At 61.5% G+C, this 19448-nt stretch overlaps 3 protein-coding genes across 3 annotated transcripts; all 3 read left to right on the plus strand.

Annotated features, from left to right (window-relative positions):
- Positions 1-1995: 1995 nt before the first annotated feature.
- Positions 1996-8296, plus strand: PRSS56 (serine protease 56). Its single transcript, XM_033068992.1, has 16 exons — positions 1996-2140; positions 3520-3717; positions 4214-4267; positions 4582-4771; positions 4870-4978; positions 5059-5218; positions 5333-5475; positions 5595-5754; positions 5838-6026; positions 6119-6280; positions 6419-6482; positions 6692-6854; positions 7243-7396; positions 7504-7584; positions 7842-7948; positions 8075-8296. The coding sequence occupies exons 1-16, from the start codon at positions 1996-1998 to the stop codon at positions 8246-8248; spliced, it is 2253 nt and encodes a 750-aa protein (XP_032924883.1). The 3' UTR covers positions 8249-8296.
- Positions 8297-9645: 1349 nt separating this feature from the next.
- On the plus strand, positions 9646-13166 carry CHRND (cholinergic receptor nicotinic delta subunit). The gene is made up of 11 exons (XM_033068920.1): positions 9646-10129; positions 10293-10337; positions 10428-10537; positions 10652-10807; positions 11009-11124; positions 11377-11577; positions 11928-12039; positions 12162-12276; positions 12452-12653; positions 12759-12877; positions 12964-13166. Exons 1-11 carry the CDS (start codon positions 9707-9709, stop codon positions 13144-13146), a joined length of 1782 nt encoding a protein of 593 aa, XP_032924811.1. The 5' UTR covers positions 9646-9706; the 3' UTR covers positions 13147-13166.
- Positions 13167-14649: 1483 nt separating this feature from the next.
- On the plus strand, positions 14650-18525 carry CHRNG (cholinergic receptor nicotinic gamma subunit). Its single transcript, XM_033069004.2, has 11 exons — positions 14650-14799; positions 14903-14947; positions 15157-15266; positions 15358-15513; positions 15739-15836; positions 16603-16806; positions 17074-17188; positions 17429-17543; positions 17838-18042; positions 18146-18279; positions 18358-18525. Exons 1-11 carry the CDS (start codon positions 14707-14709, stop codon positions 18523-18525), a joined length of 1443 nt encoding a protein of 480 aa, XP_032924895.2. The 5' UTR covers positions 14650-14706.
- Positions 18526-19448: the final 923 nt, after the last annotated feature.

Here is a 19448-nt window from a genome sequence, read left to right on the forward strand (position 1 = left end):
TCCTCGGAACTCGCCCCACTCCTCCCCGCGGGCCAAAACCCGCCCCTGCATCGCCACGCTCCCCCTGTCCCCTACCCCCCAGTGGCAAACACCCTGATACCGGCCCCGGCAGCCCCGCGCCCCGGGCACCCCCGGGAACTCCGGTACACCCCCGCCGGTGCCCGCACCCCCGCCCCGCGGCGCTGCCGGCCGGGCTCGGCTGCCCGCGCCAATTACCGGACAATCGGGGCCCCGGGGGCACCGTCCCCCCCTGCCCGCCGCCAGGGCTGGGATCTGCCCGGACCCCGGGGTCCCACTGCTGCCGCCGCCCAGGCCGGCCGAGCGCCTCGCCAATTAGGTTAATGGGGTTGGCACCGGCACCGGGAGCGGGGGGCACGGTGCGGCCGGGGACGAACACCGCTCCGGCCTCAAGCACCCACGTGGGTGCCAGTTGCGGTCAGCAGAGAGATTGGACCCCCAGGTGTCACTGGTGGGGGGATACGTGCGGGGACACCGGGACCGGGAGGGAGAGCGCTCCCCTGTGTGCCGTGGTGCTGTGTTCCCCCCACTCGGCCCCGCTCCCCCTGGGGCGGAGGCACAGCGTGCCCCCGCGGCCGAGGTGGGAGCCCGCGGGGCCGGGGCTTTCATCTGCGGCGGGCCTGTCGCCGTGCCAGCCGCGGGCAGCCCGCGCCTTTGATGTGCCACTGAAGCGGCATTGTCCGCGCCCCGCTGGCACCATCGCGGCCGGGAGGACCGGGGGGAGCGCGGGCACGGAGCCGCTCCTGCCCGTAATGGGGACGAGCAACCCCCGGACTCGAAATGGGGATGGGGACACGGGTACCTGCTGCACTTAATGGGGACGGCGAGAGGGGCGTGAGTACCCCCTAACGAGTTCAGAGATTTGAGCACGGCACCCCTTGTTCCCCAGTGGACATGAGGACACGGACCCTCCCTACCCCTAGCAAGGACAGAGGTCTGGACACGCGCACCCATCTCTTCTTCCCCCTAGCAAAGATGGGCACCCTGCAAATGGGCATGGGACCCAGAAACCCCAGTCCCTTTTACAGAGGTGAGGGCACAGGCACCTGCTGCACCCGGAAGAGATCACGGAGATGCAGCTGCACTCCTTCACCAAAGGAGCTGAGGCTGAGCTCGTGGGCACAGCAGGGTGGCAATGGGGGCAGGACGGTAGCATCCCAAAATGCGGTGCCAATGAGCAGTCGAGCGGCAGTCACGGAGTGGACTGTCCAGCTGGGCTGGTGAGTGTACCCCACTCATCCCTGGGGCCGAAGCTTCCCCCAGCCAAGGCCCGCTGCTGAAGAGAATAAGCAAGAAGGACAGCCGGTGACACTGTCTCACCTGCGCCTTGCCGGGGCACGTCCTCCTTCCTGCACCCCAGACAGGATAGGGGGTACTGCGGCTGGGGGCATCGGAGGGGTATCCCCGGGGACAGCCGCTGCTCAGCGCGGGGATGCAGTGCCCTTGGCGGGGCGACCCGTTCGGCCAGGATTGGGCTGGCACGGAGAGCGGGGACCCCCCGGCCCGGACACCCCCGCCTTCCCTTCCCCCGCCTTGTCCGCTCGGCCGCTCCCGGCCCCGCTGCCCGCCTTTGAAACCGCCGGCCGGGCTCCCACGCCCAGCCCGGGCCCCCCGCGCCCGCAGCCGCCGGTGCGTTCCCACCCGCCCGGGGCCCGCAGGAGGGAGGGTGGCGCGGCCGGGGCTTGGCGTGAAAATGATCAAGGGCCGCGGGCAGCGCCGGAGCGCAGCGCCCGTCTGATGCTGCCCGCCCGGAGGCCTCGTCGAACAAAGGCGGCATTGAGGCCCCGGCTGCGCCCCCCCCCGCGCCCCCCGCCCCGAGCTGGCATCTTGGCGCGACATTAATGAACTCGCCTGTTTGTGCTCCCCCGGCCCCTCTCTCCTCCCACCGCCTGGGGGGCACCGTATATATCCATCCCTCTTTGCCTGCCTCGGGCATTTCGGGGGTTCCCCCCGCCGGCCCCCTTTGCCCGCCCGGTGATGGAGCAAAGAGGGAAGAGGACACGGGACGCTCTTCTCGGGGTCCGGCTGGTCCCCCCCGTGCTTTTGCTGCCGCTGCTGCAGCTGGTGGGGGGGGCTCCCCTGGGCCAGAGGCTGTACCCCATGCCGGCCAGCATCCTGCAAGGTCAGTGGGGCACAGGGACGGGGGCGTCTTTGGGGGAGAGTTTGGCTGCAGGCGGGGTGGCTGTAGGACATGAGACCCTTGTGTTCCCTCTCAGGTAAGGTGGCAGCACAAGCAGGATGGCCAGGTCCCTGTCAAAACCCCCTAGAACCCTGGGCATGCCTGTGCTCCCTGGATCGGGTGTCAAGTGCTGCCGCTGGCACTAGGGGACACAGGGGACGCAGGAAGTGCTGTGGTTTATGCCCTGTGGCACCAGCACTCCCTCTGGCCCTAATGTGCCAGTCCCAGGGGACACTCTACCAGGGCATGGCCAGCAGGACCCTGGTACACACAAGAGTGCACTCAGAAGTGTGCACAGAGCATGCACACGTGGGTGCACCTGCCTGGGCCCACACCCTGTCTCCATATACAACAGGCGCACAGGGACCTGGGCAAACACCCAGGTGTGCATGTGCCAGCCCTAACAGGGAGGTCACACTGGTGGCTGTCACTCTAGGCAGTGTCAAGGCGTGACAGGCCATGCCCAGCCTGACACCCACCATTGCAATACCAGGGCACAGGCACCTGGTGGGCTGGGGTCACCTCATGGCTGTGGTGGGGGGCAGCAGAGGGGACACCGGAGGTCTGAGCACCCTGTGTGTACCCATCAGCACTGTCAAGCCGGGGGACGCTGGTGCTGGAGGCGGCACTGAGGAGCGCATTGCTGGCACTGGAGCGGGCGCTGTCAGAGCAGCAGCGGCAGCGGGGTGCCTGTGGGCTCTGTGCCCCCTGCCTCTTCCCACCCTGTGCCAACACCACCGGACACTGCCCACGTGAGTCACCATCCCACTACCCCCACTGCCCTGTCCCCAGGAGACCCTACCCAAACAGAACACAGGATCCCCAGCCAAATGCAACCCAGGGGTCCTATCCAAACACCATCCCATGCGCAGTAGATCCTGCCAAAACCCGCACCCATGTCTAGAGACTCTACCCAAATATTTATTTGAATGCCTACATCATCCCTTAGAAATCCTGTCAAATGATACTGCAAGATCTTAACCAAACCATACTCAGACCCTACAGGCTTTTACCAAAACAGTGCCCAGACTCCTGAAATACATCCCCTAACTGCTAAAGACCCTACCCAAGCAGTTCTGATCATAGCTAGATTTTACCCAATCGCCTGGAGCCTTATCCAAATCATTGCCTGATCCCTTGTGAACTTTTCAGATATTCACCCCAAAAACATACCCCAGTACCCAGAAGACCCTACCAAAACATGCTGGCTTCACATCCTATCATGCTCCCTCCCTACCCATCCCAAAGCAGAGGCTGGGGTGGCCTGGGCAGAGAAGCACAGGGAGGACACAGCGATGCCCACAGCCCTGCTGTCCTTGCAGCGCCAGCTGTGCCCCCTGCCATGCCCCCCAGCTGCCAGACCCTGCTGGATGCCCAGGCGCTGCCCGAGCTGCCCCAGCGCAACTGGGCGCTGAGCCAAGCCTGTGCCCCCTACCAGCGCCTGTGCCCGCCCGAGGGGGCCCTGCACACCTGCGCCCCGCTCAGCGCCCAGCTCTGCCGCCACCGCCTCCAGGAGTGCCGTGAGTGGGCACCCGCACCCCCCGGCTCCTCCCAGAGATGGGAGACCCTACAATAACAAATGGGGTATCCCCAGGGGATGCTTGGAAGCAATATGGGGTGTTGGGGTGACAGAGGGTGTTGGGATGGAGTGGGGAGATGGTGGAGTTGGGGGGATGATAGAGAGATGGGGAATCTCTGGTAAGATAGAGGGCTGGGAGATGGATCTGGGAAGGGAATTGGAGATTTGGGGGATGGAGGCATTTGGAGCGATGAGTACATTGGGCTGGATAGGGACACTGAGGAACAACTTGTAGTGGGAGAAGCGGGCGGAGGAAGACTGGGGACACTGAGTCACTGGGGGTGATAAGCAATCTTTGGGGCGGCACAGGGTGTTTGTTCGGGCTGATGGGGATCTGGGGGCACTGAAAGGAACTGGGGCGATTTGAGGACAGCAGGGCTGTGGTGGTGACATCGCGGGGGAGTGTCCCCACATGCCATGATAGCCTGTCCCTCCAGAGACGGTGTCCGCAGCCCCGAGTACTGACGCAGCAGCGGAGGCGGCAATGCCAGGTGAGCCGGGGCGGCCCCGCCGTGCCCACGCCATCCCCCCACCACGCCGGCGGGCGCCCCCGGCCCCCGACTGCCTGCTGGGCCGGGGGGCAGAGGTTAGCGTCGGCAGCTGCCGGGCTGCGGGGTGCCCCCGGCCCTCCGCCCGCTCGCCTCCGTGAGCACGATGAGGCTTGACAGCGCGCCCGACGCGCCTCATCTCCCGCCACCCCCTCCACCTGCCACGGCCACCCCCGGCCACCCGAGCCCACCTGGGAGACGGGGTGTCCAGCAGCCAGCCTGCAGGACAACTTCCTCATGTCGACTTTGTCCCGCAGGGAGCTGTGGGCGCCGCGGGGTCCCACAAGCCAACGCCACTGCCCCCCGAGGACGGATCATGGGCGGCAGCGTGGCCCCGCGGGGCGCCTGGCCCTGGCTGGTGTCGGTGCGGCTGCACGGGGAGCTGATGTGCGGAGGGGTGCTGGTGGGGCGCTCCTGGGTGCTCACGGCGGCGCACTGCTTTGGCGGGTACCGTGGGGGCACGGCAGTGCGGGGATGGTGTCCCTGCAGAGGAGGGCATGGGGAAGCACCATCACCCTGTAACTGGCTGCCCCCCACCCCGCCAGGAACCGGAACGAGCTGGCATGGACAGTAGTGGTGGGCGACTACGAACTGGGCAAGCCGGGAGTGGGCAAGCGGGCAGTGCCCGTCCGGCGCATCCTGCCTCACCCTAAGGTGGGTGGAGGTGGGCACCATCCCCACCTCCCTGTGCATGCCCCAGGGTTCCCCACTGACATCCCCACATCTTCTTCCAGTTTAACCCTAAGACGTTTCACGGGGACCTGGCGCTGCTGGAGCTGGCAGTGCCGCTGGCACCATCACCCACCGTCAGCCCCGTGTGCCTTCCCAGCGGCCCCGCGGAGCCCAGCCCCGGCACCCCCTGCTACATCGCGGGCTGGGGCTCCCTCTACGAAGGTAAGGGACACCCTCTGTGCCCACTCTGGTGCTCAGCCTCAGCTCACCGAGGGTGTGAAAGAGAGGAAGATGTCCGAGCACAAAGGACCCTGTAACCGGTGCTTTGCCTGGCAGAGGGACCAGCAGCCGACGTGGTGATGGAGGCGCAGGTGCCCCTGCTCAGCCAGGAGACGTGCCGGGGTGCCCTGGGCAAGGACCTTCTCACCAGTGCCATGTTCTGTGCTGGGTATTTGTCTGGAGGCATCGACTCCTGCCAGGTAACACCGTGCCACGCACCCCACTTCAAAAATCCCTCACACAGTGCAGGGCGCGTACCGCAGCCCGTCGGTAGGGCTGGGGTCCAGCCCAGCCCAATAAACGGGCATTTCCCCGGCAGGGCGACTCAGGGGGCCCGCTGGCGTGCGAGGACCCCTCTTCACACCACTTTGTCCTCTACGGTATCACCTCGTGGGGTGATGGCTGCGGTGAGCGGGGCAAGCCAGGAGTCTACACCCGTGTCACTGCCTTCACGGACTGGCTGAGTCTCCAGATGGACTGTGAGTGCTACTGGCTGCTCCGCGGGGGCATGGAGATGCCCAGGGGCTTTTCAGCACTCATGGCAGTGCCGGTTCCCTCACAGCTGCCCCTGGCAGCCGAGAGCCGAGCTGCTTCGACCTGCTGGCTTTGGCGCAGCTGCCCCCCGAGCAGCAGAGCCCGGAGCGCACTCGTCTCTGTGCCTTCTACGCTGGGTCCTGTCGGGCACCTCAGGGCCGGGCCACCTGTGCCCGCCTGGCCGAGGAGACCTGCCACGCAAGGACGAGGCGATGTGGTGAGCTGGGGGTCATGCCAGGGCCAGGGTGTAGGGAGGGACCCCATTTCTGGTGTGGGGCCAGGGCCATGTCTCTCCCTCTCTGCCCACAGAGCTGCACTCCTATGCCCAGAACTTGGTTGATCTCCTGCGCCAGGCTGGGGACTTCATCCGAAACCAGTTTGATTTCTCCTTTCTCACCCGCACTCTGCCCCAGCTCCTGGGCAAGATCTACGGGCATTTCTTCCCTCCCCGTGTCCGCAGGGATGCCCCAGGTACTCTCCCAGGCTGGACTCTCCCGTTTAGACTCCCCTCAGACTCTGCTGTGCTGGTGGTTGGAGCACCAGCACCTTGCTCTGGCTTCCCAATAGGGCTCCTCTATCCCTTGTCCTGTCCTTTTCTTGTCCCTGCAGACCTGGCTGTGGCAGGGGATCAATCCAGCCCCTCAGTAGTGGGACTCCAGAGACCACCCAGCAGGTGAGACATGCTGGGCCACAGGATGAGGGGCTAAACAGGCTGGGGAGGCGGCTGAGATACTGGTGGGCACTGACATGCCATTTTGGGGACAGGCTGAAGCGTTGGGATCTTGTCCCTGTTGCAACCAGGGCATGCCCCCAGGGTGCCCAGGTGGGTTGCAGAGGGCAGCACGGCCCACCTAGTCTGAGCTCACCCCATTGTTCTTCCAGGTGGGGGGGCAGGCAGCTGCCCCCTTTTGCAGAGCTTTTTGGGCTAGTGGGACCCCAGCTGCAGGACTGGGTGGAGGCTCTGAGGACCGTGGCAGGGGGCAGCCACCTGGTGACAACACGGGACAGGGAGCAGCTCCCTGGGGAGACGCAGCTCTTCCTGCAGGTATGTGGGGAGGGGAAGCCTGAGGGACTCCCTGTTCTCTTGTGACTGGGCCACCAGGGACCAAACACCCTCAGTTCCCCTGTGTCCCCTCCTGACATCCCTTGGGTCCATTGTCCTCTGTGCAGCCACGCTTGGCATCTGTCACTTTGCCACCACAGAAGGGACATCTCACCCTCCCCAGCTGAAACCAGTGGTCCCAAGTCCAGCCAGTGCAGAGCCAGCCATGGGTCTGACCCTGCAGCTTAGGATCTGACCCAACATGTCACCAATGCCCTGTCTGACACCAGCACACCCATGCCCTGCACTCTGCCACCGGGCACATGGCTGTGCCCATGGGTGCCTTGTGGGTGCCCCATCACCCATCCTACCCCTCTCTTCCTTTTGTCAGGGTGAGGATGTGGTGGAGGAGATGGTGGCACAGGGACGAGCCTTCCTCACCCAGCTGCGGGCAGAGTTGGACCTTGGCACCACCTTGGAAGCCATGGAGCCACAACAGGCATCTGGAGAGCTGGAAGGCACCCCCGTGCCAAACCATGAACCCCGTGAGCCTGGAGGGACCGGGGGCAGTGGGGCAGCAGGGTGTCCATCCACTGACCAGCTCTGTGTCCAGACAGTGCCCACTGGGGTTTTACACCTCTTTTGGTGGCAGGATCTGCACTGAGGGAGAAACGTGAACTGGTCTCCACGGAGCTGCCCAGGGTGGAGGAGGAGGAGGCAGGCATGGGCAGAGGTAAGCTCCCACAAACCCTATGGGGTTCTAGGCTTCACCATGGAGACAGTGACAAGCCCAGCCCTGCACCCCTGTCTCAGGTCTGCCCCATTTCAGCAGGACAGTCTTTTGCTATATCCCCTCCTCTGCCCATGCTCCCCTGATGTCCTCAGAGCAATGGTGCTCCTCCCTGTGGTGGGCAGCAGCACGGTGCATGGTGCCCCCACGATTGATCCCTGATGTGTCCCAATCTCTCCTGCCCCTCCTGGGCGTTGCAGCCTGCCCTGGTCTCAACGAGTCGGCAGTGCGGGTGGGCGCGGTGCGGGACCTGTACGCCTGGGTGCTGCGGGTGCCCGAGGCAGACCTGGCCATGACCTTCCAAGAGGTGAGTGCCCATCCAGCCACTCTGAGCCATACACCCTGGCAGACAGGCAGTGCCATCCCCCAGCCTACCACTGTCCCACTCTGCCCATGGCTCCCCTGGACTCATGGTGCTGTTGTCTCCCCACAGATCCTGGTGGACTTGGGCTCCAAAAACACCAAGGGACTGTACCGGGCACAAGTTCGGGCCACTGTAGGGGGTCGCCCCACAGCCTTCACTGGCCTCGTGGGGCTGGAGAGTGACTCACTGGCCCGTAGCATGCCTGGCCTCGTTGCTCTGGCACTTGAAGCGCTGAAAACCTAATGGTACCTCTAAGGCAGTGTGCCAGCATGGGGAGAGGGCACTGGGGCAGGTGTCTCTTATGTCCTTCAAACACACTCTGCTCCCAGTCTTAGACTCTTCCACCCCTTTGTCCCCAGTTGTACCTCAGTCTCTCTTCCCTCCAGCACTTCCTTACTTCCCCAGGGCAATGGGGCCCTGCTGGGTGCCTGAACATCTCAGCCAGGAATCACAGTCCTCCCCCCTGGAACTCCCACCTTGGCAAGCCTACCCTCACCCCATCTTCCCCAGTAGCACCTGAGCTGTTATTTATTTGTACAGAGAAAGTTTATTTTTCAATAAAGAAGGGCTCTATTTTCCAGTAGCTGGTGAATGTGAAGCAAGTGCTGTGCCACACAGTGCTGGCAAAGTGGGTGACGGTGGAGGGAGCTTTGGTATCCCATTGTGTCCCCCTTCCCATCCCCCTTGTACTCTGAAATTATGCCTCCAGCCTTGGCTCCTGCTATGCCCACCCTGGCACAGACTCCCCAGTCCCCTCCCCAGTGGCCACAGCGCTGGTGCTCACCTTGGTGACACCCCTCAGGGTCTCACATGAAACCTCCCGATGCAGGGGCCGAGCGTGCCCTGGGTCAGTGGCCAGTGGTGGTGCTAGCCCTGTGCTTGGACATCAGTGGTACCCTGGGGACCCTGCTGTGGGGACCCTGCCACTCTGAGCAGCATCACTGGGACTGCTGAGCAGCAGGTAAGGAATGGCTGCTCCCTGTGCCCAGCAGTGCCTGTGCTGGGGTGCCCAGGCTCAAGGTGATGCGCTGACACCCGTGGGCCAGCAAGACCAGCTGTGCCTGCCCATCTCCCCTTCCCTGCACGTGGGGGTGCCGGAAGAGAGGGGTTGGAGCAGCTCTCTGGTGCCGGCGCCCTTCCCCCTCAGCACCTGGCACCATCCATCTCCCACTCCCTCTGGCAGCCGGACATCCGCTCAGCCAGGCCAGGCAGGGAAGCAGCCAGGGCCTGGCACGGCGTGAGGGCACTGCAGGCACCGCATGGGGAATCTGCTGCAGCAGCTGGCCCTGCTCGGGGCACTGATGCTGTCGGGTGAGCAGGGTCTGGGTCATGGGGTGCCCTGTTGTTCTGCTGCACGGGGTGCCCATGGGGTTATGGGTCCCCTCAATGGGGTTGGTGGAGGATGATTGTGACAGGGTCCAAACAGGGTCCCCAGGGCTGTGTTTTGGGTATTACCTGGCAGTGTCTGCTACTGCATGTCCTTTGTGCTTCTTTGGTGGCTGTGCCACCCAGAGCCGTGTCCCTGCCCAGGCTATGTGCTGTCACTGCACAGTGTCATTGTTTCCAAGTGTCCCTGTAAGTGCCTGTCTGTGTGGAATCTATGGCCATGTGTCTCTGCACACTGGGTCCATGTCCATGAGTCCATGTGGGTTCTGTGTGTACAGCCACCTATATACACAGTTCCACCATGTCTGTATCAAAATGTCTCATGTCTGTGTCTTTCTCTGTGCTGGGTTTGTATCTGTTTGTCCCTGTGTGTCTGTGCCCACGTTCCTGTCCCATGACCATGTGCTCCCATGTGTCTGTCATTCCTGCATGTTCATGTCTGCTCTACTGTGCAGCACAGAAATGCATTCTCCTGGCCTGTTCCTCCTCCCTCTACTCTTATACCACCCTGCCCTTGCCAACCATCCCTATGGGGTGGCATTGAGCCTAGTAACCTCTGAGCCCCCTGGTTTGCCTGACCCCACACCCCCAGGTGGGCTCTGTGTGAACCATGAGGAGCGGCTCATCCACTACCTGTTCGAGGAGAAGGGCTATGACAAAGAATTGCGCCCTGTGGTTTCCAATGACGAGGCTGTGGATGTCTACCTGGCCCTCACCCTCTCCAACCTAATCTCACTGGTGAGCCCCAGTGGGCAGTGTCCACTGTGGGGTGCCCCCCAGCCACACCTCACCCCTAGGGCTGTTTGCATGGGGAGGAACCCTGATGCTTCTGTCCCATCCCTGGCTGGTGAGAGTTGGGGGGACCCCCTGGCATCTCACTGCCCCATGTTGCTGTTTGCAGAAAGAGGTGGACGAGACGCTCACCACCAACGTATGGCTCGAGCACGTGAGTAGGAACAGGTGTCACAGCATCAGTTGTGCCACCATGGGGTGGCTCAGCATGGTGAGGGGGTGACCCGAGGATCCTTCCCTCCAGGGCTGGAACGATTACCGCCTGCAGTGGAACAAGTCTGAGTTCGGGGACATCGAGGTGCTCCGCCTGCCGCCAGACATGCTGTGGCTGCCAGAGATAGTCCTGGAGAACAAGTGAGCTGTGCCTTAATTTCCCTTCTCAATCCTTCTGAACTGCTCCCAGTGCATGTCCAGACTCCCCTGGCCCCTTCCCAGCTGTGCCATAACCTTGTCTCCCTCCTGGCACAGCAATGATGGGCTCTTCGAGGTCGCCTACTACTGCAATGTCCTCATCTACGACACGGGCTACGTCTACTGGCTGCCACCTGCCATCTTCCGCAGCACCTGCCTCATCAATGTTGATTTCTTCCCCTTTGACTGGCAGAACTGCTCCCTCAGATTCAGGTGCTGGGTGGCTGGATCAGGGCAGCAGGTTGGCTATGTCATGCCTGCTGCTGCCAGCGCCACCCCTTGCTGTTGAGATGCAGCAAGGCGGGGGTCTGTAGGTGACTTGGTGGCCTAAGTCCATCATGCTGAAGGTCAGGGTGGGTTGGGTGGTGGGTACCCAGCAGCCCCTCACTGCCTGTCCCCCTGGCTGTGGTCCAGGTCGCTGGCATACAGTGCTCTGGAGATCAACATGCACTTGAAGACGGACGAAGACCCAGACACGGGGAAGTCTTACCCAGTGGAGTGGATCATCATTGACCCCGAAGGCTTCACAGGTAATGCTGGTGCTCCCTGCCATGTCCTGTGGCAGTGGGACACCCTGTAAAGGCCAGGGGTGGAGGGCCCACTCTGGAGTTGGGGCACACTGCCACAGAGAAACTTCACTACCTGGGGCTTTGGCATCCTGGCACCCATTCCATGTTGGAATGCTATCCACAGTTTGTGGGGGAGACTGTTGCTAGTGTGCCTGGTGAGGATGGTCATGGCAGATGTCCCCCATGCTGTGTGCTGTCACTGTGCCCTGGCAGAGAATGGGGAATGGGAAATCATCCACCGCCCAGCCCGCAAGAACACCTACCCTGACATTCCCCTGGACACCAGCGAGCACCAGGACATCACCTTCTACCTCATCATCAAGCGCAAGCCGCTCTTCTATGTCATCAACATCGTCATACCCTGCATCCTCATCGCCTTCATGGTCATCCTTGTCTTCTACCTGCCTGCTGACAGTGAGTGAGCCCTGTGGCACGCGTGCCAGTAATGGGAGTCACATCCATGGGGTGCCTCCGTGTCCCACACCTGCACCAGGTCCTAGGGCACAGCTAAACCCCAATGCCCAGCATGAGTACCTCCTGGAACTGGAATATCTCCATGTAGAACACCATCACCCCAGCCAGGCATCCTGGCAGAGGTGCACTTGGGCACAGGATATCCCATGCAGGACCCCAGGGTACTCCCATTACAGAAAACCCCTATATGTGGCACTGTATCATGGGACACTGGAAGGGCAACCCTGGCACTGGGAACTCTGCTAGAGCTACCTGGGACAAGGTTTGTCCTGAGCTCACCTGTTCTCCAGGTGGTGAGAAGATGACCCTGGTAATCTCAGTGCTCTTGGCCCAGTCTGTGTTCCTCCTGCTGATCTCCCAGCGCCTGCCTGCCACTTCCCATGCCATCCCCCTCATCGGCAAGTGAGTCCTGGGCACCACTGAGTGCAATGGGGATGCTGTGGAGTCCCTTGGTGCCAGAGGGCAGCTCTGCCTGTGCCCAGTCCCTGTGGCAATGCCAGCTCCAAAATCATGCTCCCTACCAGGTATCTGCTTTTTATCATGCTTCTGGTGACAGCCGTGGTGATCATCTCTGTCGTGGTTCTCAACTTCCACTTCCGCACCCCCAGCACCCACATCATGTCTGACTGGGTCAGAGAGGTGAGCGAGGTGTGGGTGCACTGGCGGGTACAAGGGTCACACTGTTCCCCACAGGGACAGCACAGCCCTGGCATTGCATCTGTGCCAGATGGAGTTTGTGGGCAGAAAATGGGGACAAGGTAGCCACACACTGGGGAGGTGGCCGAGGGACATGACACTCCCTCTCGTGTCCCAGGTCTTCCTGGAGACCCTGCCCCGGCTGCTGGGCATGACACAGCCGTCCGAGAGTCCGGCGAGCGCCCCGTGCATCCGGCGCTGCAGCTCGGCCGGCTACATCGCCAAGGCGGAGGAATACTTCAGCGTCAAGTCCCGCAGCGAGCTCATGTTCGAGAAGCAGTCGGAGCGGCACGGGCTGACCAGCCGCGTCACCCCTGCCCGTGAGCCGCAGCCCCGAGTGGGGACACAGGGAAGGGTGGCGGGGCTGGGGTCTGCGGGCTTGGCAGCCCTTCCGTGCCCATCCCACCGCCCCCTCTCATCCCCAGGTTTGGCGCCGCTGGGCATGGACTCGGGCGAGGAGCAGCCCTACGAGCACGTCAAACCCGTCATTGACAATGCCAACTACATCGTCAAGCACATGAGGGATGAAAACAGCTACAATGAGGTGGGGCCGTGGGCACTGGGAGGGCACGGGGGGCTCTCTACGCCCACTGTGCCCCCACACTGCCTGGCTCCTGGCTGTCTCCACAGGAGATCGACAACTGGAACCGCGTGGCACGGACCCTGGATCGCCTGTGCTTCTTCATCATCACCCCCACGCTGGTGGTGGGCACCCTCTGGATCTTCCTCATGGGCATCTACAACCACCCCCCGCCACTGCCCTTTGCCGGAGACCCCTACGACTACCGGGAGGAGAACAAGCGCTTCGTCTAGGGGGGTGTGGGGATCCCCTGTGCCAGCCTCTCCCCCACTTGTCTTGGTTTGGGAAAATAAAGCTGGGTACTTCTTGCCATGGGGCACTGAACTGGTGGCTGTCCTCAGTGTGCCCCACTGGGCACGATGCCCAACCTGAACACTGTGTGTGTGCTGGGGAGGGTGATGCCCATCCATGGAACGGGTGCTGTGGATGTCCTGAGTGTGGTGGACCCTAGCTGTAGCTGGAAGAGGTGATTTTCAGAAGGGATGTAGTGGTACCGGCCCTGCTACCCCTGTGGGTTGGGCACTTGGGGCAGGATGGACTGGGGAAAGGATTTGGCCATCCCAGCCTGGCACCATCCCCTGCAGACCCTCTGCAGCCGACAGAGATGCCATCAGTGCCCATATTTCCCCCTGCCCCCATGGCCCCCCAGCCGGACGCACAGTGTCCCCCCTGCACACCCCATCCCACATGCAAGGCTGGGGGCCCAGAGAGGTGTCTCCTTCCCCAGCTCAGCAGCAGGATGCCAGGGCTCTGGTTTCAGGGGACACAGCTGACGTCCCCCCACCGGCAGTGGCCCAGGACAGCTGTCATATCCTCTCCACTGAGCCAGGAATTTCACCACACCCCCACACCCCCATCGCGCCCTCCCCGTGACCCTCCTACACGGGCTGGAAGGATTTGAACCCCTGGGGGGCATCCCCTCCCCAGGCTGATGTGCTGGGACTCGCCTGCCCATTCCCCACCCTATATTCTGGGGGCAGCCACTGCCATGGCAGGGACGTGATGTGCTGGCAGGAGGGCACCTCTTTCCCATAACCTGCAAGGAGCTCCATTCCTTTGTGGGAGACATGGGGAACCCAAGGCACGGAGCTCATTTTGCCCCTTGCCCCAATTCCAACCCCTCCGGCACAAAATGCCAGAGGAGCTTCCCAGCAAACTGGAATCGCCCCACAGCGGGGGAAGTGGGTGGTCACTCCCGGGCCCCCGTGGCTGTTGGGGACAGCTGACGGTGGCAGGGGACAGCTGTCCTGTCCCAGCTCAGAACACGTCAGCACAGGCGGCCGAGCGGAGCCCAGCCCTGCGCCCCACGGCACCGCCATGCGCGGCCACGGCCTCCTCCTCGTCTTCTGCACCTTGGCAGGTAAGATCTGCCCGTCGGGGAGACACCTGGCTACCAGGGAGGGCACCTTTGCACTCGGGGGTTTGTCACCCCTGGCAGCCCAGTGCCCTGGAGAGGTCCCCGGGTGAGCTGGGTGAGGACGTGGTGGGGACACTCCCCACAGCTCCTGCTTGCATGTGGGACACTGACGGGACTGTCAGGATCGTGGAGCAGAGCGCACAGACCCGCCGGGGCAGCCCTTTCCCTTGCATCCCTTTCCCTTGCATCCCTTTCCCTTGCATCCCTTTCCCTTGCATCCCTTTCCCTTGCATTCCTTTCCCTGTGCCTCCCCCTCAGTGTATCAGGTCTAGGGGACATCAGTGACCCCAGTGTCTTCCCCTCGGGGTGTCACATGGCGTGCGTCCTCCCAGGTGTGGGCTGCAGGAACCAGGAGGAGAAGCTGTTCCAGGATCTCATGTCCAACTACAATCGAGACCTGCGCCCGGCCCGGGGGGATGAGATCATCGATGTCTCCCTCAAGCTCACCCTCACCAACCTCATCTCTCTGGTGAGAGACCCCTCCCAGGTACCCCAGTGGGACAGAATCTGCCCCCAGATGTGGGGCAGAAGGCAGGGCACTAAAGCCATCTCCCTCCTTCCTTCCCTTCTAGAATGAACGGGAGGAGACCCTCACCACCAATGTCTGGATCGAGATGGTGAGACCCCTCCCCTCGAGGCAGGATCACGCCCAGCTATGTTTGCATATCAGGGTGGCACCCCATGAGGGGTTGGCGCTGTAACCTGCCCTCTTTTGTGGGCACCCACAAATGACCCCATTTTGTGGGCAGCATAGCACAGGCAGCTCACAATCTCCTTCATCTTGGGGGGCTCCGTGAACCCTCCTCCTCATCTCTGCTTCTCCCAGCAATGGTCTGATTATCGCCTGAGCTGGGACCCTGAGAAATACGACAACATCCAGCTGCTGCGGGTGCCCTCCACCATGGTCTGGCTGCCAGATGTGGTCCTGGAGAACAAGTAGGTGACAGGGAAATGGGGACATGTCCCTAAATAGGGCAGCTGCCCTCCCAGGTATAGTTTGGAGCTGAGCCCATCCTTTTCCCCCCAGCATCGACGGGACGTTCGAAATCACCCTCTACACCAACGTGCTGGTGTCCCCTGACGGCAGCATCTACTGGCTGCCCCCTGCCATCTACCGCAGCGTCTGCGTCATCCACGTCACCTACTTCCCCTTTGACTGGCAGAACTGCACCATGGTCTTCCAGTGAGCATGGGCACCATGGCAGCTCCTCCTGGGACACAGGGATTAGCGTGGGATGCCCATCTTTGCCCCTGGGCAGATAAGTGCTATCTGCCTATTCCCTGCCACTTGGCAGGAGGCATCATGGACAAGCCAAGCACCCCAAAGCACAGCTGGAGGTGGCATCCTTTGCCCATCCAGCTTGCTACCTGTGCTACCAGCCTGTGCTACCACCTCATCCCTCCCTAGGTCCCAGACGTACAGTGCCAATGAAATCAACCTGCTGCTGACAGTGGAGGATGGCCAGACCGTGGAATGGATCGCCATCGACCCTGAGGCTTTCACAGGTAACACTGCAGCCACTGCAGAAGAGTGTCCCATCACAGGAGACATCCAACAGGTCTGCTGCTACATTGGTGGCTGCCAAAAGCAGGGCTGCAGGGACTATTAGCAGCTCCCACCATTACATGGGCACTTAAGTTATTAGTGGAAGCGGTAGTGTGGGAGAGATTTGTTTTTCTAACCCCCCCAGCTCGGGGCTCATGCAGCTTGGCAGCTGCTGCCGGAGAGCACCGCTCCTGCAAGCTTGATTGATGCTGGGAACGTAGCTGTCATGGCCAAACAATGACGTTTTCCATCACATTTTAATTGCATATTGAAGGAACAAAACGCTTTTCGGGCAGCGAGATTTATTTTTTCATTACCGGCCTGAGTTGTGATCTTGACTGGGAAAAAATCTATCGCTCCCACAGAGAGGAGGGGAGAGCAGTGTGCTGTCACCCAGTGTCATGTTTGGCTTCCCGCTGTGGAAATGGGGAGATGGGGGGACCCCAGCCCCACAGCTGTAGCCCTGGGAGCCCCCCAGGCATTAAAGGTGTGCCCATATGTGCCCAGCTGCCTCATCCAACTGCTTTTTGGGGTGTTTTGCCCAGGCACCATGGCACGTTCCACGGTGCTCATTTCCCTCAGGAGAAGCTCTAGCGTCGGGCACAGCCTGGGTGCCCTGTGGGGCCCATGCCAATCACCAGTCCTCCCCTTCCTCCCTTCACTGGGGGCTGGAGGCCCAGTGGCCCATGGGGACAGTGGGGCTCACCTGGCACCATCACAATGCAGAGAATGGTGAATGGGCCATCAAGCACCGCCCCGCTCGGAAGATCATCAACTCGGACCACTTCACCCCAGATGACATCCAGTACCAGCAGGTCATCTTCTACCTCATCATCCAGCGCAAGCCACTCTTCTACATCATCAACATCATCGTGCCCTGTGTCCTCATCTCTGCCATGGGTGTGCTCGTCTACTTCCTGCCTGCCAAAGGTACACTGGGACCGTGGGCATGGGCATGTGCAAGGGGATAGCAACACTCCAGGAAGGGCTCCTCGTCCCCTCTGTGCTTGGGGATCATCAATATCATCTCTCAGCCACTCCTGTAGTATTTGGATTGAGGGGAGTACATAAATTTTTAAGTATCCCATAGTTAATGCCTCACACTAATTTAGATTTGGGTGGGGGCTTTTTGCCTTAGGAGGGCAATGCTCACAGCACTGCCCTGCGCCAAACTCTGCCTTTGCCCCTCCTTGGCAGCGGGTGGGCAGAAATGCACCGTCTCCATCAATGTTCTCCTGGCCCAGACTGTCTTCCTCTTCCTCATTGCCCAGAAGGTGCCTGAGACCTCCCAGGCTGTGCCTCTCATTGGGAAGTAAGTGACACAATGGAATGGGGTGCCAGCCTTTTTGTCACACTGTGCCAGCAGAATCTCAGGTGCTGTGAAGCAGCCAGTGCCCAGGGACAGGACCCTGGTACAGAAATAACCCTCAGCCCAGATGGGGCTGACACAGACCCATGTTTCACTGCCAGTCACCGGCTTCCAGCCCAGGAGGGCACAGAAAAGACCATTGTGACCCAGCAGCCCCACTGAGGCTCTGTGCCCTCTCCCCAGATACCTGACCTTCCTCATGGTGGTGACAGTGGTGATTGTGGTGAATGCTGTCATTGTCCTCAACGTCTCTCTGAGAACGCCCAACACTCACTCCATGTCCCAGAGAGTGCGCCAGGTACCTGCCATCATCCCCCACCCTTTATACAGGGGGGATGGGATGGGTATTTGGGGATTGAGGCCATGTCCCTTGCAGAGTAAGGTGGCAGGCATGCCTTTATCTGAGTGCAAATCCTGGCACAAAGAGAAGGCCCCAGGTGTCCCCAGTGGACCACACTGTGCCACCAAGCCACTCCCAATGCTGGGGAGCAGCAGATGCCGATATCCCAATAGCACCATGCTCCAAGCAATGCCATTGGGTGCTCTGGGCTGTGTGAGTGGGACAGATTCCTACAGGTGACACTGTGCCCAGGTGTTCCTGCAACTCCTGCCCCGCTACCTGGGCATGGCCATGCCAGAGGAGACCCCAGGGCCTCCGCAAGCTATCCGCAGACGCAGCTCCCTGGGGCTTATGGTGAAAGCTGATGAGTACATGCTCTGGAAAGCCAGGACTGAGCTGCTCTTTGAGAAGCAGAAAGAAAGAGATGGGCTGATGAAAACCGTGCTGGAGAAGATTGGTAAGTGACCCCAGGGGGGTTGGCACCTCCCTGTGAAGTTGGGCTTTGTGCCAGGTGGCTGAGCACTTGCTGGTGCCTGCTGTGCTGGCTCTGCTGCTCATAGGACGTGGTCTGGAGAGTGGCAGTACCCAGGACTTCTGCCAGAGCCTGGAGGAGGCAGGTCCTGAGATCCGTGCCTGTGTGGAAGCCTGCAACTACATTGCCAACGCCACACGGGAGCAGAATGACTTTGGCAGCGTGAGTCAGGGCTGGGTGGAGAGGGACCTGCATGGAGGGCAGTGGGCACAGCCCTCACCCTTCTTGTGCCACTGGCAGGAGAGTGAAGAGTGGATGATGGTGGGACAGGTGATCGACCGCGTCTGCTTCTTCATCATGGCCTCTCTCTTTTTCTGTGGCACCGTTGGAATCTTCCTCGTGGCTCACTTCAACCAGGCACCTGCCCTGCCCTTCCCTGGGGACCCCAAGCTGTACCTGCCAGAGTGATGCTCACAGGTGCCCACCAGCCAAGTGGTGGAGTTGGGGGAAGGAGGAACGTGGGGTGCTCATGCTGTGCTGAATGTGGAAATAAAGCCTCTAAGTCTTGCAAGCCTCCATGGCATCTCTGCTCCATGCCCACCCGCCTCAGAGGCTGGATGTACACCCCATGTGGGCCACACACCTCTAAGATGCACAGTCCTGTGAAATGAGACACAGGGAACCTACAGCAGAGTCAGACATCTAACGGGCCATGCAGCAGTGCTGACAGCAAGAGCCACTGCAAATTTACAAAGCCCAGGACAAATGGGAATACTGTCATCCCTGTCATGGCAGTGGGGCAGGAATCACAGCTACAGGCACCCATTCTGGGCAACAATGGAGCCACAGATGGGATGGGTGGCAGCTAAAGCTTCCTTGCATTTATGCCCTGACTGTGAGTCCTGGGGACAGCTAAAATGCTGTACTTGATCCCTAGCAAGCAGCTTGAGGTGGAAAGACTCTGGGCCACCAGGCACCCAAACAGCCTCAGGGAAGTGTGCCCCATGGCATCCATCCTGCTGGGAGCATCAGCATGACTCCCTCCCCCACCAGCCTTCCTTGCCTATGGGATCATCTCTGTCAAGCGCAGCCCCTTCCCCCATCCCAGCAATGCTGCATCCCCCTGTGCCCCTCAGTGACCTCTGGGGCCCCCTGGCTTTGTGCCTGCTGGCAGGGGATAGGAGAGAGGTCAGCCTGGGAATGGTGGCAAGCAGCATCTGCTCCTCTGTGATCCAGCTCATGCCACCTGCGCCTGGCTGCAGGACGTGCATCAGCCTCATTGTCCCAGCACTGGCTGCCTCTGCTGCTGCTGGGAGAAAACCAGTTGGTTACTGCCCACAACTGCCCTCGGCACTGCCTGACAGGGGTGAGGGCACTGTGCTCACGGATGG

The sequence above is a fragment of the Catharus ustulatus genome, chromosome 10 (genome assembly GCF_009819885.2).
Source record: "Catharus ustulatus isolate bCatUst1 chromosome 10, bCatUst1.pri.v2, whole genome shotgun sequence".
In the NCBI taxonomy this organism is placed as follows: domain Eukaryota; kingdom Metazoa; phylum Chordata; class Aves; order Passeriformes; family Turdidae; genus Catharus; species Catharus ustulatus.